The following is a 25,621-nucleotide window of genomic DNA, read 5'->3' on the forward strand; positions in this document are numbered from 1 at the left end:
TGACATGTCAATCTGGCAAGAAATAGCAATTACTGTTTTTTAAATTATAAATACACGAAACCTTTATTTACTGGTTGTTTTTTTAACATTTTTAAAAACTGATTATATATCAGTTGTTAACAATGAAAGTGCAATTTAACCGGGGTATATAGGTTTCGAGCAAAATTCCGAAATAATTGTGGTTATTTTTTTTATCTAACCTGAATATCATTTACTTTCATTTTTAAAGCTGATATTTTTAAACTGTTTTCAATAAGAACTGCAGTATACAAAAAAATCTGGAGAAAAAACATAACCTCACCAAGAGATAAACGATAAATGGTTGTTCGGCTTAGGAATAAGCAGACCGAAAACAAAATTTAGGGATTTGAAGGCCTACAAACATGGCTATTGTTACTAAAAGTTGAACAAAAAGTTTTACTTTTAAGTAATATCTCAAAAGCAAAAGCAGTTGAAATCGGAATAATTGATCCCTTAATCAATATGCGAGTTTCTTATCGACGAGTTACAAGTTGAGAGTTAAGAAAGTCGAGTTGTGAATTACGAAGGTCGAGTTGCGAGTTACGCGAAGGTTGAGTTGCGAGTTACGAAAGTCGAGTTGCGAGTTAAAAAGGTCGAGTTGCGAGTTACGAAAGTCGAGTTGAGAGTTACGAAGGTCGAGTTGCGAGTTACGAAATTCGAGTAGCGAGTTACGAAGGTCGAGTTGCGAGTTACGAAAGTCGAGTTGCGAGTTACGAAGGTCGATATGCTAATTACGAAGGTCGATAAGCGAGTTTCAAAAATATTTCAGAAACCGAATTTTCAGATTTGATTCGCATTTGATATAGAAAAAAGATTGAGAATGGAAATTGTGAATGTTTCAAAGAGACCGTTGGGCTAAATGTCATACGTCTATTATTTTAAAAACTTGTAGTAGATTGAAACTTTGAACAGCAAACCAGCAATACAAGATCTTTAGTAAAAATGTAAAAATGGGCTCTTAATACGGTATTTGTCTCAAATTATTTTCTTTCTTTCTTTTTTTTATAACTTTTTCAATTTTTGCCTGCTATCTAGAATGATATATGATAGGTGAAATGAAAAACAGGTGAGTGAAACTAGCTCTTAGTTCTTTAAAGTAAAAGAAGTACTTATGTTCCTAATATATATTTGCCATTTGTTTTATTGTTGATATTTTAATTAAGATATGTAACAACCTTCGATATATTAAGTACTAAATTGAAAAACAAAATTAAAAAAACCTACAACTGTACCAGAGTAATAATAGTTTTAAACAACTAGAAACTGTGCCAAATTAGATTTTTAATTATTTTTTGTTGTATTTTTTCTTTTGTTAATTTCGTAATCAGATAAAGTTGCCCCTCATTTGAAGAAGTAATTATTTTAATAAAGAAAAAAACAGAAAGTTAAAACTATATATTCTTTAAGGTGCCGGTCGCGTTTATAAAGTGGGTAATGTTTTAGATTGATAGAAGTCAGAGGCTTTTTTCAGCTAAACATGGTAGGTTGAATGTAAAAAATATCTTTTGCTGTCTTTAGTTTTAGTATGTAATGGACCTTTAAGATATGTTATTGCTTGATTAAAAAAAAAGTAAGAAATATGTTTTCTGTTTGTAAAAAGCGAAAGATTCACACAAAGTAAAAATCTATATGAATAAAGACGATGGTTGTTTTTAATAATTTTAATACTTTTTATAATTGAAGAAGAAAATTTTAGAATGCGTATTCTTTTTTTGAATTAAAGCATCATGCCGAAATTTTATACTCAGATTTGAGTGAAATTATTTATATATAGATCAGAACTTATAGGTGAATAAAGATTCAAGCAAATATAAAAAAAAACTATTTTATTTTTAGAAAACAAAATGATTTAATCTTACAACTGTATAATTTTCTCGATTTTGGTCAATGTTTTTAGATCCTTCATATAATATGTGGACTTTTGATGTTCCAAGTTGTCTGGTGTGGGGAGTGCACACGGAATAGTTTAAACTGGTACAAATGTAACTGCCAGTTCGGAGACTGGTCGGCTTTTAGTCCATGTACAAAGCAGTGCAACGGATACACATACCGCACACGTTCTATGTGGCTCTATGAAAACTATGCTCCCTGTCCTTTCGAGTTTACCACATGTGCCACTGAAGAATGTGGCTATGAAGTGTACTATTGTAATACTGACAAATGTCAAAATGGAGGCACATCTGATAACAAAAATTGTTTCTGTCCGACAGGATACTATGGCAGTTGTTGTGAACAAGGTAAAATTATTTCTACTATTTCTCAACACAAAAACATTTGGTGGACAGTTTTTATCACGGTGTGAAATAATGACGAATACAAAAAAAAGTGACTTAAAAAACTAAAAAACAAACTGGCTTTGAAATAGATTTCTATTTGATATCATGTTTGCACTCCTTTTTCTCTCTTTCTCTTTTATTCTCGATTTTGCACTCCTTTTATTTTAATATAACTGAAGTATGGGAGAAGAAGTTATTATTGAAATTCTTTATCGGTTGAATTTTAATCTTCATTGTAAACTTATTTTTTTTGGTTAAAATTGTAGAATCAATTTTATGTCAATTTGTTTAACTAATAGTTGTTAGATTTACGGAACTTCGAGTTTTAGAGAGAATACTTCGAGTTTGAGAGAGCATACTACAATCATTTTGAACAATTCAAACCTTTCCCTATACAATATAATTTTTCGACGGCGATTTTTTAAGCGCTTAGACAATTATCACCGTTACGATTCAAAAATGATGTAATGGTATAGATAAACCTTACAGTTTAGTAACTTATGACAACAACGGGTAACATTTGAGAAAAATGACTGAAAAGATTTTACCTATTTCTGCCCTCTACGGGGGTGGGGGGGTCTCATTGGGGGGTTCTTATCCCGGATCCCGCGTACTGTTTTATCCCAGTCAGATTCCCGTATCCCGCTTACACTATATGTACGTAAGCCTTTTTTTGTCATTTCCCGGGTCCCACTAGACCTCATTTCCCGTTTTCCCGACACAATAATTTGACTTTCACGTGTCACGCTTTCAAAAAATCGGCAATCCGCGGCCGCGTCACACTTAGACCCCAATGAGACCCACTCTACGCCCTCTCTAGATCCGCCACTGAAATGTGCGCACGGTCAACGCTTTTAGAAGTTATCAAAAGTACCAGGATTAGAACCATATGAAGTTACAAAAAGAAGCATTCAATACTTACAATTACATTCATAGCTAGGATCATAATTCACCTGTGTACTTTATTGTGGGACATCGTATCATCATGAAGGATACATTTTATTGTGTAATGCAATCGCTTAAGGAATAACGTGAGATGTGCAGTTAGCCCATCAGACTAACATTTATAACGAAACATACATCTAACGTAATCATTAAAACATATATATATATATGAATACAAAAAAACAACTCATAGTAAACTGAACTGAAACTGATACGAAATTATAACTTCTTTTAGGTCGATTGACATTTGTCATACTTTTGCTTTTTGGTTAAATCAATCTGAAACTTCTATTGTATGTTATGCAGTGGCGGATCCAGATGGGGGCGTTGAGGGCGTACGCCCCCCCCCCCCCTTTTTGCTTGGATTTTTTTTTTGGTAAAAAGATTAATCAGACTAGACTTGGTGATCTTTACCATTTCTAGTGTATTTAATTTTTATTCGACAATCCTTTATTTATGAAGATATTTTTCGCTGGTATTGACTGTTTATGTCAAAGTCATGTGATTTGCTATATGGTGGAGTTGACAAGTGCGTCAAAAAAACTTCTCTCAGTCATTTTGAAATTCAAATTACAGTAACACATTGCTTGGTACTTTCAAAGTGACACAGGATTGATCAAGAACGTAGTGACTCCTATTTCACAATTCAACCAAATAGAAAGTAATACTCTATATTACACTCTCTTGAAAAAATTCCACAGCAATATTATTTACCAACGAAAATCATGTTAAACCCCAAACGCCCCAGCCTATTTTAAAATAACATAACTTGAGTAGCTGAATAATGATTCCCATCAGTATAAGCTCTAGATAGATTTAAAGTCTAAGATACGAACCAATTGATTTGAGGAGGCAGTCTAAGGTATTGGAGAGAAAAAAAATCTGATTCAGATTTTTGCATTTAAGTAGAAATTCTGGCCGTATCTGGATTGAAAACAATAATCTTGTCCACTAATTTTGATATTAGAAACGGAAATTTCCAACAGAATTATTTGGCATTAAATAAACATGATCAATAAAAAGCCGGCGTATTTATTTTAGGCCGGGTTTGCATGTCTGACCGGCATGTCTGTTTCGCCGAACTAATATATCATGTATATTGAATACTTTTTTTTTCAAGACCAGACTGCAACCTGAATGCTGAGTTTGGCCTTTATGTCTCCGTTTGTCGACCGTCATTCATAAATGCGTTGTCATTTCAGACTCATTCGTAGCCTTTGGTTGATTTGGAACCCCTCACCTCCCTTATTGTTTTGGGGTGAAACATTTCAACCAAACAATTGGATTAAAATTGCTTGTTTGACTTTTTTAACTCATGTCGGTCGTATTGTAAATTTCATCGAATAGCCCGACGTATTATTTCTTGTTTACAACAAGAAATCTGTGACGTTATGCTAACTTTACATACAACAAACGAGAATTGTCCATGACTATTTTTACTGACAAGTCCCACATCAAATATATCAGTACAAAGCTTTGGATGCATACTATCATTTTAGGATAGACAAGTCACAACCAACAGGGAGAATAATAGTCAGCATAAAAAATGTCGGGCCAACCCTTACACTTTACAGCAACTATAAAATATACATGCCCCACGCCAGGAACCGTTTAAAAAGTGCATTTTACACTTATTTTATCAGGTTTATGTTTTTTAGCCCCAAAAAGGTCCAATTTTTTTTTCGACTCGCTCCACTCGGCGATTTAATATTAAAATCTTCGCCCCTCTTTCCAAATTGCTGGATCTGCCCCTGTTATGTCTCATGTTACAGCCGGGGCTATCAATAAGTCAATACATATTGCCCAGGTGGCCAGGTTTCAGTACTAGTATCAGTTTAAACATTGTCAGGCTGTGAGTGACATGCATGGAAACTTTAGACTGTCCCCCCCTTTTTTTTTAATATCAATCTTAAACATCCTGATGATGACTGATGCATATAATAAATCAATCAAAACCAATCAGATCCAACTGTCTAGAAAAAGAGTAAACTAAATAATTCTCTATGCCAAAGTTTAATATTAATAATTTATGTCTTTCTCTCAGTATGAAAATTTTCGCTGGTGTTGTAAGGGAGGCAACTGATACAAATTGGCGGGAGATGCAGATATTTTGATACAAACGACAGCAGCGTTACTGGTCTTACTGTAATGAGTTTATGTAAATCAGACTCTAAACTAAGCTTTCTTTCCCTTTATGCTGACACAATATTTTCTCCAGAGAACACACCCGACAACTATGGACAGAAGTTATTTAGGTATCACGCTTTGTCTTTATAAACAGGCTTTGCCTTTGGTGTATGGAGATAATTAAAAAAGGGGGCACTGGTATCAGGTTCGTTTACTCTAAACCCACATTAGACCACTTCCGTGATTTAGTCTAAAATTGTCTCCTCAAAATGAACATTGAACAAGGAACCTATACATGGCGGATCCAGAACTTTTTGTAAAAAGGGGGGGGGGGTGTACATCTTATCACTATTTGTCCGCCATTTAAGAATTGAATGCTTCTTTTTGTAAATTTATTGGGTGGTAAAAGCGTTGACCGAAGTACATTTTGTATGAAGCGCGGAAGCGCCTCATTCTAAAAATGTATGTACGGTCAATGCTTTTACAACCCTATAAAGTTTCAAAAAGAAGTATTCAATACTTATAATTACATTTATTTAGCTAAAATCATGAAAACACGATTTTTATCCAGCTTTATTTAATTCACCTGTGCACTTTTTTGTGGGACCTCGTGTCATCATGCATGATAAATGTTATTGTCTGATGCAATTGTTTACGGAATAACATGTTAGCCAATCAGAATAACGTATTATAATGAAACTTACATCTAATGTAATTATTGCTGGATATCACACAGGTTCTCGTAAAACTCTGACGTCATAAAACAAAATATCTGACCCCACAATTATGGATTATAATTTAAGTCATTGTAAAGTTTAAAATATCCATTGAATGATACAGCATGTACAGGTTTGTGGTAGAAGATAATTCTACTACTTTTTTCACTTTTTGTTTATGTAGTACCTCCTGGAAAACCAGTCATCACTGTACCAGATACAATAGTTTTGGGAAACGCTGTAACTTTAACATGTACCTCAAAGGGAGGTAATCCTGAACCAACAGTCAAATGGTTCAAAGATGACAAAGAAATTACTACTGGTGTTTCATCTAAGACTGTTTCACCCAGTACAGACAGATACACTGTAACATCGACCTTGAACTTTGTTGCTAGCCTAGAACATCATTTGAAGGTCATCACATGTCAGGCAGATAATGGTTTGACTAGTCCACTGAGTACCACAGAACAGTTGAAGGTCAACTGTAAGTCAATGAAAAACTTTTTATTATTGTTAATTCAAGTCTTGTTGGAGTTTTATTTTATTTCCTAAATTATTTACATCATATGTCCATCATTTTTTTTGTCCATGTCTCAAAACAAAACATGTATAATGTATATTATATTAATCTTTTTGGACATAGTTTGCCCCTATTACCTTCTGTATTTTGAAGTTTACTATTATTCTGTCAAATACAACATTGTGACATCATGATTCCTGTAGAAGGGTAAGGTTCTTTATGAAGGTTTTATAACAAAGTAATCTTAGATGAGATATTTTTGATTTACTAGTCGCACCGGAGGCCCCAACTTTAGATGGACCAACTGTCGTAACATCGGGAATATCTAGGGTATGGACCTGTCACTCAGCCAATGGCTACCCAGCAGGTGTAATGACCATGAGAAATCAGAATACCAATACACAATTTGGTACAGACAAGTTTACAACCAGCACTGTTGACAATGAAGGTGGGAAGTCTTATACTGTTACTGGAAGGTTGAACTGGGCACCAGTAGAAGCCAACAATGGACATTCCATTTGCTGTGATGTGCTCCATACAACCACTCTAGGCAATGCACCAAAGACTAAATGTTTACAAATATCAGTGAAGCGTAAGTATTTATAAAATATTGGATTACTGCATGTTTTCACTAATAATATAGAGTTAAATTCATAGTAACACTAGCTCTATGAATGTAATCAGTATGCAGAGTTATTAGAATTTACTTAGCCATCTCAATCACAGTTCATTGAATGGGATAGTTTTGTATAATGTACATCTCAAAGCTGTGGTTAACTCAGTTGAAGAGTAATATATCTAGCGGTAAGTAAATAATAATTTGTATATACAGCTGTATTTGGATCAGCGCATCTCATTTTTAAGATTATTTTGCCTATCCTCATCAGTCATAGTTTTCATTTCCTTTGTTGAATGTATTTTAGATGTCCTTCCATCCATTAATTTTTCCAAGTGAACAGGTAGTTTAACTGTTGAGGTTTATAGGATAAGGTTCTAATCAACAGTAACTGGCAAAGCATAGAATATTATATGGATGAGTTTTTTGTTTCAATTTTTTTATTTCTTATCTAATTTGGTCTTATTTTATTTTTAGCTCCTCTTGTACTGAAAGCTCCTACAATCCAGTACAAAGTTCATTTAAATGCAAAAGTTACTCTCTCATGTGAAGTGACCTCAGGAAAACCCTCTCAGATCACCTGGTTAAAAGACGGCAGTAAATTAGATATAGATAGTAATCCAAGGTTGTCTGGCGGCACTGTGGCGGCTCCGTCTCTTGTTATTATTGATGTGGAACTAGCTGATGAAGCTGGGTATGTCTGTCAGGGAACTGATTCAACAGACAAGGTTACTATAGAAACGACAGAAAGTATTAAAGTTGGTATGTATTCATTTGAAAATATCAAGAGAAAAAAAAAATCATGACCATAATTTGATTTTAATTTTTTGAATAAACCACAAAGGATTCAGCTTTCAAGGCTAACCAAAGGCTGCTTGGCTCAGGCCAGTATTTTTTTTTTGAGCTAATGAAAATTTTGTAAAGGTCAAAGGGCCTATCAATATACATTACTTTAAAGATTTTTTTTTATGAATGAATGATTTTTAGGCTAGTAGGTCTATAGATTACTTTTCTAAGGCTTGCTTAACGTATGAACTATAATATACTAGAAACTACTGCAACTTATGTTTTTCTGTCTGAATTTTGTAATTACAGCTTTAATTTGTATTGAGCCTGCTGCTGTACAGAATGCAGAACTAACAGTTTCTGGTTTTGACCCCAGTAACACAGCCACCTATAGATGTAATGATTGCTATGTAAAAACAAGTGGTGATCTGCTATTGAGTTGTATGCGTGGTGGAATATGGTCAGGTGTTGTTCCTGTTTGTACAGGTAGGTTTAACAATAAATGCTGTTCAGACAAATGTACAGTTATGAACAAAGGAAGATAACTCTAATTCAAATTATAATTTGTCCAAAAAAAATAAAAATAAATAAAAATACTGGACTCTGAGGAAAATTCAAATGGAAAGTCCATAACGAAATAGCAAAATCAAACAAATAGACAACAACTGTCATATTCCTGACTTGTTACATGCATTTTCACATGTAGAAAATAAGGAATTGAACCTGGTTTTATAGCGCTAAACATCTTACTTTTATGACAGTCACATTCTGTTAGTTTTACAACGATATGTTAACAAATGTGTTCAATTTCTATTTACAAATCACAATCTTTAATTATAAGTTCATATTATATATACAAAGAATTCTTTACCATTTAGAGTTCACAAGCGCTTTCATTTATAGGATGATCTTTCCTAAAAATGAGATTGTTAGAAAGGGGTCAGAATTCAAACATTAATATACTTATTTACACTTGTATGCAAATTTGTCCTCAATTACGCAAAATCACTCAGGTTCCCATAAACTTTGACATCATAATTTAAAATATTTGACGTCACAATTTAAAAGTGATTGTTGCTTAACGTCAAAAGGTGATTCGGAGTCAATCTAAGGTCATTCGGAGGCAGGATACAGCTAAATACTAAAAGTGTAAATACGTTTATTGCAATTTTGAATACTATAAAAGTTCATTTGTGATGGGTTTTTTTTTCTTTTGACAGAAATAAATCATTGTTTGAGTCAGCCATGTATTTTTGGTACATGTACATCAGAACTTTGTGGATATAAATGTGCCTGTTTACCTGGCTATAAAGGAATTAACTGTGACCAGGGTAGGTATGAGTAACTGTAGTATGGGAAAAACTTTTAATATGTGTATTCATTTATCTTATGTTAATCATCACATCTCCTCTTATTGCAGTGCTAGAGCTCACTCTATAGTATTTTGAATACCATTAGGGCTTTTTTGGTTTCCAAACCTTCAATTGGAGGAAAAAGGAAAAAATAATTCATTATTGTAACAGATACATTAGAAAAATTTGAAAAAGAGGGTGGTAAAGGGGGCGATTGCGGTGAAAAAACATGAAATAATTTATGTCATGAATATTGCACTAGAAATAAGTATAGAAATAAAAAAGTAAAAACATGTTGAAACGTGAAATAAAAACAGTGATCTCCTTGCACAAAAATAACCCTTTACCACCCTCAAAAAAGATAGATTATCATATATTGTTTAGGTGAGCCTTCGACTGATATTAGTAAATTGCATCACTGCTTCCATAAATGTGTGAAATCAAAGTCATATTTTAGGAAACTTCAAACCTACGATAACTGTTGACAGAATATTCAAATACAATCTAGTCATTCTCTAGATAAAAATAAAAAAATAAAAAAATAAACAGACTTTTTTGATACTTAGTCAATAAGAGAATAAATAGAGTTTTATAATCATATAGGTAATATTTTTTCTAAATTTTGTAGAAGTGAGTTGTCCAGTGGTAGCCCTGCAGAATGGAGCGATTATGGCTGGTGATAAAATGGATACAGAGTTAACACAGGATCATGTGCTGTATAACATGGATATATCCTACGGCTGTGATGATGGCTATGTACTGGTTGACCAGAAAGGTGGATTCCTTACAGAACTGGTCAGACATTGTGGTGAGACTGGACAACTGACTGGAGATGCACCCATTTGTGCAGGTAAGAGTTATAATGTATTACGTTAAGATATCAAACACAAAATTTCTCAGGTAGAAAAATGGAATGAAAGATTTACTGAATTTCAGTGAAAATCTATGTTAGCATCTGATCATGATATGCTGCAATATTATTGGGTTAAATTATCAAATTTTGTATTAACATGTATAACATCACAATATTCATTTGGCAAATAAAAAAAATATGAAGAAATTGATATTAAAATTTAGATTTTTAACCATCATGTTGTTAATCAATAGTCCATTTGCCAATTACAGATTTGATTCTGTTTTTACACACTTTTTAAACAAATAACTTCCCTTTGTCAATTGTAGACTGGTTCCATACCGGACAAAATTGGCATTGGCCAATGCAAAGCATGATGAATTGAAAGTGATGTATCGGCGGTTTAACTAATTGTTCACGAAAAATAATTTCTGATGTCAAAAGTATTTTAGTTAAACAACAAATTAATGTTATTAAAAGATTTAAAAACATTATATATTACTCACATTACGCTCAGGTAGATTTGCTCTTTCTGCTAGCTCTCCATTGTAAATTAAAATTAATAAGGGAGACAACTTTTTTAGGGATCTCTAAATTACAGGGCCAATTACAGGAATTGACAAAAAGCCTATTACAATCAGCAGCTCACATGTAACAACTTTGTGCTAACCAATAAAACTACTCATTTTTCTTTTCTTTTTAATTTCAGTTTATAACCTATGTGCCACTACTACACCTTGTGAACATGGTACATGCAAAGACTTGCCAGGGAATTACCATTGTACATGTTCTATAGGATATCAAGGACAGAACTGTGATCAAGGTATGGTTAAAAGCGAAAAGTAAGGGCACAGGGTTGACCTAAAGAAGTCCTGTTTGAAATATTAGTCTTATGTTACCATGAAATTCAAAGAGGACAAATAGATATAAGAAGATGTGGTGTGAGTGCCAATGAGACAACTCTCCATCAAAATAACAATCTTAAAAAAAGTAAACCATTATAGGTCAATGTACGGCCTTCAACACGGAGCCTTGGCTCACACCGAACAACAAGCTATAAAGGGCCCCAATATTACTAGTGTGAAACCATTCGAACGGGAAAACCAACAGTCTAATCTTTTTTTTAAAAACGAGAAACACATATAAATTACATAAACAAACAACAACTACTGTACAAAAGTCTGTATAAGTAATTATTTTTAGATTTCAGTTAAAGAAATATTTTCAATTCATAACATGCAGTTAGTAAGGCCTTAAACTTTATAAACATTATTTTATAAATCAGAAATTATAAAAATTATTATCAGGTGACTACTGCAATTGAAATCTCTTTTTTTTCCTTATAAAACTGTTAATTTAATAAGCAATATCTGATTTTATGATAATTATGAATTTCCAGACATCACCTGTGCAGAACTCACTCTTCCAAATGGAGCTGTTATGTACAAACCAGATAGAAAGATTGGAAGTGTCGCCTCCTACTCTTGTAATCAGGGCTTTAACTTAGCTGATGGAGATCTGTCATCTACCTGTAACTCTGTAGGGGAATGGAGTGGGCCTCTACCAACATGTAAAGGTACTTAAACATGCTCAATTTTTACAATTTCAAGTGACAAATAAACCATTAAGACAACAGGAGTGTGCAGTCAAAAATATTTGATTGATTTCAGCAAAGTTCAATCGTTCTTTTAAATTTGAATGATTTTATAATATATAATTACTAATTCATAACTTAATTTGCATATTTTGTATTTATTTAACTAGGAGTATCTTGTCCAGATCACACTCTGGAGAATGGTAAGGTGACCACTACTGGTTTGACCTTCGGTCATACAGCTACCTACTCATGTAACAGTGGATATATGGTAGCTAATGGGGATGTTAGCAGAACATGTGCTTCTGATGAATATTGGCTTGGTAAAATGCCTGTCTGTGCTGGTAAGTAAAACACAGTGTGTTTCTGATGAATATTGGCTTGGTAAAATGCCTGTCTGTGCTGGTAAGTAAAACACAGTGTGTTTCTGATGAATATTGGCTTGGTAAAATGCCCGTCTGTGCTGGTAAGTAAAACACAGCGTGTTTCTGATGAATATTGGCTTGGTAAAATGCCTGTCTGTGCTGGTAAGTAAAACACAGTGTGTTTCTGATGAATATTGGCTTGGTAAAATGCCTGTCTGTGCTGGTAAGTAAAACACAGTGTGTTTCTGATGAATATTGGCTTGGTAAAATGCCCGTCTGTGCTGGTAAGTCATTTAACAATATTATTACAATTCAAAATTATGTATTTTATAATTAATTAATGGACATGTCTTTTAAATGGTAAAGCGATAGAATTGTGATAGAATCTAAAGAAAGATTTTACCAGTTCTAAATATCTTTCCAGGGTTACTCCTGTTCTTTGGAAATGCAATTTGTTTTTTATGCCCCTGCCTTAAGGAATGTGCACAATGACCTTAAAAAAATTAAGCTTAAAGTATAATGCATGTTTACCAAAAATGAATTCTTGAACTTTCAATTTTTTTCAGATTTTGGTTTGTGTTCGTCAAGCCCATGTAAAAATGGAGGGACTTGTACAGACCTTCCCGGTGGATATTCTTGTGCCTGTGCTGAAGGGTGGAAGGGTAAATCCTGTGAAGAGATAAAGTCATGTAAGACCAGTAAATGGGACGAATGTGGGTGTTCTTTAGGAGAGTGGAAAGAATGGGTTGATTGTAGCGAGTCGTGTAATGGTTACACCTACAGATTAAGATCCATCTGGCTCTACCAGAACAAAGCAGGATGTCCTTTTGTATTTGAAACTTGTGCACCTACTGAATGCGGATATGAGCTTGATTTTTGTAACACTGATTCGTGTCAGAATGGTGGACTGACAACTTACAAGCAATGTTTATGTACAGGGGGACACACTGGACAATGCTGTGATGAAGGTTAGTACTTACACTGGCGGAAATAACAATAAAATACTCAGAAAAATTGAAATTAAAATTGATGAAAATACAAACATGAAGTTGAAAATAAAAAAATGATAAGAAAAAAATCCAACACAACATGAACAAAAAATGAGCAAAAGACTCTACAAATGTTAACATAACAGAAACTTTCCTATCCCCCTTAAAGCAGAAAAATTTGTATGTGCTCTGAAAGGTTGGCATGTCTTGCTGCACTAGTTGCACATATGTACATTCAAATAATACCAATGTAAAGGTACCCAAATTGCACCGAGTACCCAAATTGCACCTATTCAGAAAAAATAGCAACAAAAATCTTACAAGATTTTCTAGAGACTAAACAATTTGTATTTTTATGATTTGATACTATGCACGTCTTTCAACATAGTGCTGTTGTTTTTTTCATTGGTCGGGTTGTTGTCTCTTTGACACATTCCCCATTTCCATTCCCAATTTTAAACATATTTAGATATACACAAAACGATCACAGTATTTATCAACAGATGGCTGTTTACTGAAAAATCAAAATGTACAAAAACGTGACCATGCGATGTCATCAAAACGTCATCTTTTTAAAATGAGGAAATACAATATATTATAAGTATCCATTTCGTAAACTATAAAGAGTAAGCATGGACTAATATCCAATTGTTCAAAATATTTGAAGAAATTAAACAGAAGCTCGGACTTTTGACGATGTGAATTTAAGCATGGATGCAATTTGGGTACTCCTCATTACAGAATCATGGATAGTTTGGAGGTTGATTCAAACCCATTTTTTTATGACTCAATATGGATTAAAAATCAAACTGGTGTACCTATACAATAAAGAAGGATAGGGCTACAAAATAAACACAGTATGGACATTTTTTTTATTGATCATAGAAAAACATAGGTGAAAAAACTGTCAAAATAGGTGCAATTTGGATACCGTCACGTTAACTTTTATTTAAACTTTTATTTAAACTTAGTTGATGTTTCTAACAAGCAATACATTCAATATCCTCTGACCTTATTGTGTTGAACCTCCTCATGGGGTTTTCGATTATTTGATTTCTTGGCTGTTTTTATAGTGATTTGATTGTCAGACAAAATATTTTATTTGGTAATCCAGGAATGTTTTTTTCATTATTTCTTTATATTTTTTATTTTTTTTATTTAGGAGTAATATATGCCCCTTTGAAGTTAAGAGTTTTGGCCTAAATATACTACTGCAACAGTTTAATTTGTAATCACAACTCCTCAGAAACCACACAACAGAATTTCATGAAACTTTATAGTTAATGAGGACATAATATGTTACAGTGCATATCCACAAGAAATGATTTATCAATTGACTTTTGTAGAGTTATGAGTCTTGAGGGGGGAAAAGAGGGGTCCTGAACCCAAAATCCCACTCTTAAAAACACGAAATCTCAAGGTCCCGAAATTAAATAAAGTAAATCCCAGCATCCCGATTTTGTTTGTTCATTGACAATGTTGGGGCGTGGAGTATATTAACATGCTCTAAAAGGTTGTTAAATTGTATATATACTTTTATTTGTAGCTGTGACTTGCCCTGATCCTACTCCAGCCAATGGCTTTGTTTCGGACAGTCTGACCGATTATGGTTCCTGCGTAGATTTCTGGTGTGATGAAGGTTACAAACTAGATGGATCATCCCATAGCTGTTGTCATGCCGATGGTAAATGGTCTGGTGAAAGGCAGTGTGTTGGTAAGAACAAATAACATTTCTGTAAACTATCTTTGTAGCATACAGGTACTAGATTTATTCCTGAACAAAAAAAAAAGATTAAAAAAAAGAGAATGCATGTTAATTGTACTGTCTTCCCTTGAATAGTTGTCATTTTTTTAAACATCGGAATTTTTTAAGGAATTATTATAGTTGTTATATTTGTGTGTTGTAGTTTTAACATGCCTAGGTATCCCCGATATGAATGGCCTAGCTTGTGGACTGTGCTGATCTTAAAATATAAGGAGGCAGGCAAAACATTTAAACAATTCCCATTATCTAAACTTGGATCTTTGACTTTTTCAGGAATTGTATGTCCAGCTTTTGATATGGTCAATGGAGCAATATCAGTCAGTGATGGAGTCAATTATGGAAGTACAGCTACTGTATCATGTAACACGGGATACAATTTGAATGGAAATAGTACAGCTACTTGTGGGGGAGGAGGTGTATGGTCTGCACCTAAACCTGAGTGTGAAAGTAGGTGATAATATTATTGCATATTAAATGAGTGCTAAAAAAGAAATATTGTTTTAAAAATACAAACACATTTTAATCAATTGTAATTACAGTTTAACTATATGTAGCTTGTACTCCTATTACTCATAGCTATAGAGTACTAATATTTGTTATGTCCAAGTTTATAGACGAACAAAGAGGTTCAACAACATGGTAAAAGATGTTCATATGTCTGTGAATCAGATCCATGGCATGTACAAATGATTGCTTATGATTTGATGTATTTAACACCAACAGGTATATAAAGCTGTTTGGATTTGAAGACTAAAGTACCCAAAACATGGCAGCAAACATTAACAAATATATTGAAATCAATTTTCTGGTATTACTTCCTTGTAGTACTGTGTATTCCTTTACCCTTGCCAGCTGGCAGGTTATTTAAATTATGATCAAGGCAAAACCTGAAAAGTACACATGATGACTGAGTTCTGTATCTCAAAGTAAAATTCTGTCCATAATTATAGTATCGTCGTGTCATATGTTTTCGTATGTCATATGTTTTCGTATCAACCACATTTCGTCGGTTTCGGCTGCATAAGCGTACATTGTGGCGTGTTTTTCGGTTTCTATATTTAGAACAACAACACCACTACAACTTGACATATTTAAAACATATTCAACGTCGCTTTTTAAAGACGGTAGAACAAATTAAATAAAACTGACCTATTTAGCCATTTTTATTTAATGTCAAAAATATGCATCACTAGAATAGCTATAGAAAAAAATTCTGAAGGGTTAAAATAAAGTCCAGATATGTTTTTTGCAAGTCAGATACCGGATCGTCAAGACATATGACTGTCATGTGTTTTTTGGGCCGTTTTAATTACAAACCAGCGAGTTAAAATTAGTAGGGTTCTTATATAAAATGGTTGTTCAAAATCTAATTATTCAATATTTCATTTATAATTTTTTTGTATACATCCTTGATTCATGAAGATCAAACAGTCTTGACTTTTTATATTTAATCCTAAATTTTGAAAACTGCATTTTATTTTAGAAAAAATAATGTATTTTGTACAAACCAGGTGCCAATCTGAAATTAATCAAAATCTTAAAATTTCAGCACACAATTTACCCACCTAAAACTATTTACTAGTAATTTTTAGTACTGAAAAGTATTTATTTACTTTTTTTATGATTCAAGCGATCATTAGAACCACGACTTTAGAAAATATTAATTTCCGGAATTTGTAGTCATTTCCTGTCCGTGTACTGATCCAATTTCTATTTCATACGAAAACATATGACGCCGTTTTTTTGACATACAAAAATCGCAAGGTAATCGGAAACAGTAAAAAATCGTAGTAAGCATTGAAAAAAAATCTAGATACCTTAAATCAATCTACAGGACATGCTTTTTAAATTTGAGTAAACACCGGAATAAAAACTCAACAGTGAAAACTGTAAGCAGTGAAAATTGTTATTAGTACGAAAACACATTACACGATGATATATATAAAAAAGAAGATGTGGTATGATTGCTAATGAGACAACTATCCACAAAAGACCAAAATGACACAAACATTAACAACTATAGGTCACCGTACTGCCTTCAACAATGACAAAGCCCATACCGCATATTCAGCTATAAACGGCCCCATTAAGACAATGTAAAACAATTCAAACTAGAAAAGTAACAGGCCTTATTAATGTAAAAAAAATAACGAAAAACAAATATGTAACACATAAACAAACGACAACCACTGAATTACAGGCTCCTGACTTGGGACAGGCACATACATAAATAATGTGGCGGGGTTAAACATGTTAGCCTTGCTTTTTGTTTTTTAGCTCACCTGGCCCGAAGGGCCAAGTGAGCTTTTCTCATCACTTGGCGCCCGGCGTCCGTCGTCGTCCGTCGTCCTGCGTCTGTCGTCGTTAACTTTTACAAAAATCTTCTCCTCTGAAACTGCTGGGCCAAATTAATCCAAACTTGGCCATAATCATCCTTTGGGTATCTAGTTTAAAAATTGTGTGGCATGACCCTGCCAACCAACCAAGATGGCCGCCACGGCTAAAAATAGAACATAGGAGTAAAATGCAGTTTTTGGCTTATAACTCAAAAACCAAAGCATTTAGAGCAAATCTGACATGGGGTAAAAATGTTCATCAGGTCAAGATCTATCTGCCCTGAAATTTTCAGATGGATCAGACAAACCGCTGTTTGGTTGATGCCCCTGAATTAGTCATTTTAAGGAAATTTCACCGTTTTTTGTTATTATTTTGAATATTATTATAGATAGATATAAACTGTAAAGAGCAACAATGTACAGCAAAGTAAGACTTAAAAATAAGTCAACATGACCTAAATGGTCAATTGACCCCATAAGGAGTTATTGCCCTTTAAAGTCAATTTTTAACAATTTTCATAAAATTTGTAAATTTTAATTAACATTTTCGACTGAAACTCTTAGGCCAAGTTCAATATAGATAGAATGTTTGTAAGCAGCAAGAATGTTCAGTAAAGTAAGATGTACAAACACATCACCATCACCAAAACACAATTTTGTCATGAATTCAAATGCGTCCTTTGTTTAATATTCACATAGACCAAGGTGAGCGACACAGGCTCTTTGGAGCCTCTAGTTTCCTTATATTTCAAAATTCCTATTAATAAATTTGTTTTGCCAGTTAACTTAATTATAATGAGAGTGAACTGTCCTATGCCTCATGTGAGGAATCTTTCTTAATGAGAAACTTGTAAAAATAAATCAATGCAGTATTTCATGGTGACATAACTGCAAGTTCTAGAACTGAAAATTTGCACAATTTTGCACAATTTTGATCAATAAGTTTATTTTCTATACATAACATAAACTAAAATATCCTATTCAGCTGGCCTTTAAACAAAAATGTATACTAGTACAGTGATGATGGATGTCGTTCTAAACTCAGAAATATATATGTGACCTAATATTAAAAATCAAACAAAACTAACAAAGGCCAGAGGCTCTTGACTTTGGACAGCTGAAAAAAAAATGTGGCGGGATAAAACATGTTTTGTGAGATCTCAATCCTCCTATTATACCTCTAGCTATTCTAAAAAAACAAACCCCCAAAAATACACATTTTTTAAAACAGCTTAAACTTGTATATCTCTGACTTTTTCAGGAATTGTATGTCCAGCCTTTGATATGGTCAATGGTGCAATATCAGTCAGTGATGGAGTCAATTATGGAAGTACAGCTTCTATTGCATGTAACACCGGATACAATTTGAAAGGAGCCAGTACAGCGACATGTGGGGACGGAGGTGTATGGTCTGCTCCTAAACCTGTCTGTGAAAGTAGGTGACCAGTAAAATGTATAGTAACTGAGAGCTATTTCAAAAATTGAATTGTATAGGATAAAACCAATTATGTATTAATCATTTTAATATTATATATATAGATTAATCAATTGTGATGCGTCAAATATTTAGCTATTTTATGTTAAGTCCATTGAAAAAAAAAAATGCTAATTTCCTATGGTATTGTAAAAGTTGTTAAAACTTGGAATTCAGATACTTAGATCCTATAAAAACCCCTGTAAATAGCCCTTTCAGCAATAATCCTCATTCGAATTTAACATAGTGTGTTTATAATTGATGCAGTTGTAACCTAGTATAATTATGTTTACCATATATACATGCAGTTATATAATGGAATAAGGATTGACGCATTTGTAATGTCGTTTGTTTATCATTGCCACAGTTGTCACCTGTCCAAAGCATACAATTGACCATGGAACAGTTACTGGGACTGCTGCAACCTATGGACATGACATTAGTTATAAATGTGATGATGGTTACCAGCTGGCGGGGGATCACATTAGAAAATGTGGAGCTGATGGTCTGTGGACTGGAGTAGAAGCTACATGTCAAGGTACTGTTACACTGCAGAATTGTCTATAATAAAATTGAGAAAGGAAATGGTGAATGTGTCAAAGTGACAACCACCCGACCATAGAGCAGACAACAGACAAAGGCAACCAATGGCTCTTCAATGTAGCGAGAATTCCCGCACCCGTATATATAAATACTTCTCATTTAGGACAGAAGGTCATTCAACTCATCAGAAAAAAAACACAATATCTAATTCCACTGAAAAGACAAACTCATGATATAAGACACTCCGACAGACATTGAAGTTGAATTGAAAAAGAGACAGTAACTTCTGATTCAAATACTGGTGAAATAAAGCAAGAATTGAAGTAAGCTGTCACACAATAGGGATTTTGGTTTTCATTTATGACACATTATTTAATGGCTCTGTAGCGAAATTCAAATTGAAAAAAAACCACCTGCAAAATGTATTAAAACATATTTTAGTTTATCTAAAGTTTATGAGAATTTTTTTCCATCTTTTAGACATTGATGAGTGTGCCACTATACCATGTCAGAATGGAGCCCAGTGTAATAACGAGATCAATGCATACACTTGTACTTGTGTTGATGGGTTCGCAGGCGTACACTGTGAAGAAAGTAAGTACCATGTGAGATCAGATTATCTCAGGAAGCACCTTTAATACAATTATTAGTAGCTGACACAATAGTAGTAGATCCTGGTTTATTAAAATGAGAAATATTTGCAGCATTGAGCAGTTAATTTTTTTAAGCTACTTTTGCTGTGATTATCTGCAAGAATTGAGTACTGTGGACTTATGATTCATAGTTAGTTTTGATATTTAAATATTTTGAAGTTTTATTCATAAGCATGAACCAATTATTTTATAAATAGTCATTTGTAGGCAGGTGTGCAGAATAAGTTAGAACCTAGAAACAAAGTATTTCCAAGAAAAAGAATTATTTTTAAATCCATGAAAAAAGTGTTGACTAAAATAATGTATTTACAAAGTGTCGAATTAAACATAAATGAAAGAATAAAATGGGAAACCTGGCACATCTGATTTTTTTAATAATTTTTCTAAACGTGAAAGATATTAAAAGAGATAATTAATCTTTTTAACAGATATCAATGAATGTGCCTCCGCACCCTGTAAGAATGGAGCTACCTGTAACGACCAGGTGAATGGATATACATGTACTTGTGTTGTTGGTTATACAGGAACACTGTGTGAAGCTGGTTAGTATACTTAGATATACCTGTACTTGTGTTGTTGGTTATACAGGAACACTGTGTGAAGCTGGTTAGTATACTTAGATATACCTGTACTTGTTTTGTTGGTTATAAAGGAACACTGTGTGAAGCTGGTTAGTATACTTAGATATACCTGTACCTGTGTTGTTGGTTATACAGGAACACTGTGTGAAGCTGGTTAGTATACTTAGATATACATGTACTTGTGTTGTTGGTTATACAGGAACACTGTGTGAAGCTGGTTAGTATACTTAGATATACCTGTACTTGTGCACATGGTATTAATAATACATGGTTGATGGGTATCAGAGCAACTTTTCACTCTACAATGCACTATAATTCTTAATTACAATTGTCTGGGTGGCGGGTGCTGACAAAAACTGCCCCCAACTCCCCCATACATTTTTTTCTGGAATAGCCCTTATGTTATTTGTACCAAAAAACAAGTCTAAAATAGTAAAAAAAAAAGAGGCATGATATGTTCAAGATGATTTTTTTTGCTGACTAATATAAGTACAAGAGAGAGCCGTGGTGTAGTGGTTAGTGCATCGGACTACTAACACAAAGGTTCCTGGTTCGATTCTCGTTTGGGATGAAAATTTCAGGAACTCAATTTTCGGCTCTCCCTTAACACCATTTGCGAGTATGGTCTTGAGGAAACGATGATAGTCCGTCAGAAGGGGAAGATAAATGGCTGACCCGTGTTAAGAGAGAGCCATATCTCTTGCACGTTAAAGACACCCTTGTAGATTTCGAAAAAGAATAGGCTAATGCCGCTACAAGGCAGCACTCGCACCCGCAAAGTGGAACGGATTAATATAAGTTGCAAAACTTGTTTCCCAATCCACTCTAAATAAATATGTTTAAAACTAAAAAAAAGACAGATTAGTATAGCAATTTGCTTTAATTTAAAGAACAGTTTTGCATTCTGTTGCAATTATGAGGGCTTCCATTTATTTCAATAATTCACTTTCACCTAGCAAATGGTTCATGCATGGCTGTTTTTTTTTTTTCATAATAATATTTTTCCTTTAAAAAATTAAAAGATCATCAATCCATCTGTCTCAGATCAATATCACCAATATAAAATTTGTTTTTTAACCAGAAATATCATGTAACAAACTGGACATAGTGCCTCATGTGACAGTCCTGACTAGTGGTATAGAGGTCGGAGAGTCAGTAACATATGCATGTGAACATGGCTACCAGTTGACTGCAGGAAACTTAATGAGAACCTGCCAGCTAGCACCCTCCTGGAGTGGAATACCTCCAGTATGTTCTAGTAAGTAAATATATTTGTACTTGTTGGTTATATGACTAAGTTAGTAAGATAATTTATTTGAAATGCTGTGTATCCAGAACCGACGGATCAAAAATTAGAGTGTTTCTACTTTTAAACTCACTTCATTTGTTGTAATTAAATGGGTTTTCTCATCATTCTCAATAAAAACTTGACATATTCCTTTATTGACCACAGCCAGCATTTGAAACAAGTGTACCATTCTGAAATTCCCACATGATTTTCTAAAATTGATCTGACTGGCTGAATGTTTAGTGATCATTTAAGGACTAACATTACCAATATATATACCTTATCACTTTTTGTCTGCCATTGGAAGCCTTCACAAAAACGTTGAAAATATTGCAAAATCTTTGGGCAAGTGTTCCATATTCTTAAATAGTGATAAGGTGTAATTAATTGTGATATGAAACCCCTCATCATTCTCAATAAAAACTTGATATAAAAACTTGACATATTCCTTTATTGACCACAGCCAGCATTTGAATCTGTTATATTTAGGAATCTAATTGTCATTGTTCTTTGTTTCAGTGATACCTTGTGCTGATCCCACCACCATCCTCAACGGACATTTCACCAAGTTAGACTCTCCCGTAATGCCAGGAAGTCAGGTAACATATACATGTGACATCGGTTATCAGCTTGAGAATGGCCATTCTACTATGCATTGTGATGTGGGAGGTCTCTTCTCTGGTGCTCTGCCTGTTTGTACTGGTAAGATAATAGATATGTATTATTTAACATATTGTATAAACTACTTTATTGTTATATCATTATATCATTTCAACTATTTTATCAGGGGGGGGGTTCCAACTACATGCTCCCATTCAAATGCATTGATCGTCCAAAAAAGGGGGGTTTCCAACCCCGGAACCACCTGGTTCCGCCAATGTTAGCCCCTTATGCTAGTCAAGGCCATATAGTGGCCTATAGTTAACTCCTTATTCATTTGGTTCTGGTGCAGAGTTGCCTCTTTGGCAATTATATCTCATCTTCTTATTTTAAACTCTTATAAAGCTATTTTTAAAATTTTTGTCTTGTCGACCGTTTGAATTTATGGATTATCTTTACTCGCAAAATCCAGAAAAATTGATATCCTACAATTATAATGAATACACAATACTAAGGGAAGTAACCAAGTAAAAACTTTTATGAATTGTGACTTGGATGGAGAGTTGTCTCATTGCCACTCATACCAAATCTTTTTATATCTATTTTAAGGATTATTTATTATCTCTTTTCTACAGATATTGACTATTGTATTGGTGTAAGTTGTAAGAATGGAGGCACATGCCGTGATCAGCTGACAGACTTCATTTGTGATTGCACTGGAAATTACTATGGCAAACTTTGTCAGAACTGTATGTACATAGATGTTTTTTTTTATTTTCTATATATATGTTTCCATTGCATTATTCAAAAGTGTCAGAAAATAAAAGAAATAAAAATAAGCATGTTTTAAAATTATGTTGCTTATTCTAGGTTGCTCATCATATGCTTTTAAAAGTAATTATTTATTTTGAAAAAAAATACATGTCATGCTTGTGATATTTGGAGCCTTTGAAAAAAATAATAAAAACGGTTATTACTTTTTTTTAAAGTTTGTATTGTATCTGTAAGAAACAGTTACTTGACTGCATTTGTTTAGCTTGTGCAACAATGACTGGAGTTTTTAATTGCGGAAAAAAAGATTAAAACAAGGTTTCACATTTTGAACTGAAGAATGCAGTATACTTAAGCTTCATCGTGATTACATTCACATATATCAGTACATATATTAGCTCTTTAAGGCTTTATACTGAATTATAAACATTAATGTTTTAACTATAGTGGATGGAGGATGGACAGAGTATTCTGATTGGTCTGTATGTTCCACCACTTGTGGAGAGGGAATACAGATTGCCACACGTACTTGTACTAATCCTGCGCCAGAAATGGGGGGAGAGGAATGTAGTGGTGATGAGAAGTCAACTAAAGAATGTAAACTAACGGAATGTACACGTAAGTATGGATAAGTTTAAACTGCGGTTGAACTCTTTGCGAAACTAATTGCATATCAATCCATTGCATTACAAAATAAATAGTGTTAGGCCACACCAATTTGATTATATTTCTTTGGATTTTCCCTCTCCTGTTTTTTTGGAAATCAAGTTTTCAACAAACAAAAAAACTGCTGCTTCCGTATTTTTTTGGTCCTCATGCCGCTCCGAAATTAGTCTTGCCTTGAATTTTTTTTTTCTCACTGACGCTTTTTTTCCCTGAAATCAAAGCTGGGTTCAAACGCAGGTGTGATCAATCAACAAAAAGTGAAAGGAAATATAAAAATCTAAATGTCAAGCCATCTGTTGTGGTTTCGGCTCAATGTCGAGGACAGGAAATCGTTGAACAAATGGCTATCCATTGTTCGTCATCATTTACATATCTTTTATGAAGCCAAAAGGGTAAAGTCTGTCAATATTTCGATATCAAACACATACAGATTCGTCAACAGCAGTTGGCATCACCTCTTATAGTCCAAGATTACTCTGACGTACAACGGCTGTTTTGCCAGAAAAACTGGGGCTGGGACTTGTCTGGTAAAACAGCCGTTTGACGTCAGAGTAATTTCGGACTACACCTATCAATATTGGTACTGTCATGGATATTTCTGTGTTGGGATAGTTGAACTGTAAATTTGAGAATTTTGAAATAGATAGAACACCCTCCGATCCACACAATAATTTAAATGAATTACCCACATGTCCCCCTTTAAAAATGTGTGAATGAAAAAACAATAGGAATTCCTAAAAAACTAAAACAAAATCGTGTGAACGTGGCAAGGAGATATTGATAGGACCAGAGAAACTGTTGTGTGACCTCATTGAACTGGCTAGTACTATAGAGTTTATTTTAAAAATATTTTATTTGCATAAATTTTCAAAAGGGATGAGACACAAGTTAATCAAACTTATATAGAGTGTGGGTGGCCTTCAGAAACTTTAGAATCAGGGATAATTGTGCAGAATAAACTTCAAGAAGCTTTGAAGTTTGTGGTATATAGACCAAATCCATATAAAAGACTGCAATTTACTATGAAATATGTCAAAATTCTACTAGCAAAATAAAATCTATCCAATATTAAAAATTTATTCATTCCTAGAGTGCATCTTACAATTCACAGTAGTAGCTAGTTTTGATGAGAACACATATCCTTCTGATTGTCTTTTAGTTTCCAAGCACAGCTCTTAATAAAACAAGAAGGAGATGTGGTTAATTGCCAATAAGACAAATAAATAAAAAGTGCCTTCCTTCCCTCCCCTCCCCATTACAGTTATTTTTGTAACAGCCCTTGGTGGAATTTATCCTTAAACATTGTAAAATTGTCAAAAAAGGCTATTCATAAAAAAATTACAAATTGAAAGTATCAATTTAATAATTGACATGTGTTTTGCATGCTCTTTAAATTTACATTTGTGAAGGTCATTGGTATTGCCATTTTCTAAGTCACATTTAAGAGATTTTTTCAAGTATTTGCTTCTTCAAGGTGAAAGAGTCTAGTACAGTTGTTTGCTTATAGTCAGAATAAAGTATTCAAATGGGATAACGGGCCTTATGCATCAAAACATCAGTGTTTTTTCCTTCTTATTCTGGTTGAAAAAACTAGCATGTAACAATTTAAAAAAAAAAGATATCGCTTGCTCCTCTTGCAGACCACTCGCCTGTCAAAAACTCATTTTCAAGAGTTTTTTTAAAAACAAAACAAATTCGCTCGCTCGCCCCATATTTTTTAGAGCAAATGTCCGAAGAACTATTTATCAAATTGCTGTGACCTTAGCAGATAGATAAATGAAATG

The 25,621-nt window shown here is 33.6% G+C and overlaps 2 protein-coding genes across 3 annotated transcripts in view; both read left to right on the forward strand.

The window, feature by feature from the left end:
- Nucleotides 1-1,432: 1,432 nt before the first annotated feature.
- Nucleotides 1,433-12,287, forward strand: LOC134692078 (sushi, von Willebrand factor type A, EGF and pentraxin domain-containing protein 1-like). Of its 2 annotated transcripts, XM_063552444.1 has the most exons (11): nucleotides 1,433-1,501; nucleotides 1,919-2,258; nucleotides 6,270-6,569; nucleotides 6,877-7,197; nucleotides 7,699-7,983; nucleotides 8,317-8,493; nucleotides 9,228-9,338; nucleotides 9,988-10,209; nucleotides 10,922-11,035; nucleotides 11,612-11,788; nucleotides 11,977-12,261. In XM_063552444.1, the coding sequence occupies exons 1-11, from the start codon at nucleotides 1,499-1,501 to the stop codon at nucleotides 12,156-12,158; spliced, it is 2,232 nt and encodes a 743-aa protein (XP_063408514.1). In that variant the 5' UTR covers nucleotides 1,433-1,498; the 3' UTR covers nucleotides 12,159-12,261. The 2 variants fall into 2 exon arrangements, with proteins under 2 accessions (XP_063408514.1, XP_063408515.1); XM_063552445.1 differs by lacking the exons at nucleotides 1,433-1,501; nucleotides 1,919-2,258 and adding an exon at nucleotides 5,351-5,497 and having other exon boundaries at nucleotides 11,977-12,287.
- A 66-nt stretch (nucleotides 12,288-12,353) lies between these two features.
- Nucleotides 12,354-25,621, forward strand: part of LOC134692240 (fibropellin-1-like) — a 41,177-nt gene continuing 27,909 nt past the window's right edge. The window contains exons 1-13 of the mRNA XM_063552691.1: nucleotides 12,354-12,394; nucleotides 12,738-13,139; nucleotides 14,707-14,874; nucleotides 15,199-15,372; nucleotides 18,523-18,696; nucleotides 19,103-19,273; nucleotides 19,759-19,872; nucleotides 20,360-20,477; nucleotides 20,599-20,729; nucleotides 21,594-21,770; nucleotides 22,320-22,502; nucleotides 23,036-23,149; nucleotides 23,619-23,789. Of these exons, the coding sequence (XP_063408761.1) occupies nucleotides 12,379-12,394; nucleotides 12,738-13,139; nucleotides 14,707-14,874; nucleotides 15,199-15,372; nucleotides 18,523-18,696; nucleotides 19,103-19,273; nucleotides 19,759-19,872; nucleotides 20,360-20,477; nucleotides 20,599-20,729; nucleotides 21,594-21,770; nucleotides 22,320-22,502; nucleotides 23,036-23,149; nucleotides 23,619-23,789 (2,113 nt within the window). The 5' untranslated portion in view covers nucleotides 12,354-12,378. The remainder of the gene's footprint in view (nucleotides 12,395-12,737; nucleotides 13,140-14,706; nucleotides 14,875-15,198; nucleotides 15,373-18,522; nucleotides 18,697-19,102; nucleotides 19,274-19,758; nucleotides 19,873-20,359; nucleotides 20,478-20,598; nucleotides 20,730-21,593; nucleotides 21,771-22,319; nucleotides 22,503-23,035; nucleotides 23,150-23,618; nucleotides 23,790-25,621) is intronic.

This window comes from Mytilus trossulus, chromosome 12, assembly GCF_036588685.1.
Source record: "Mytilus trossulus isolate FHL-02 chromosome 12, PNRI_Mtr1.1.1.hap1, whole genome shotgun sequence".
Taxonomy (NCBI): domain Eukaryota; kingdom Metazoa; phylum Mollusca; class Bivalvia; order Mytilida; family Mytilidae; genus Mytilus; species Mytilus trossulus.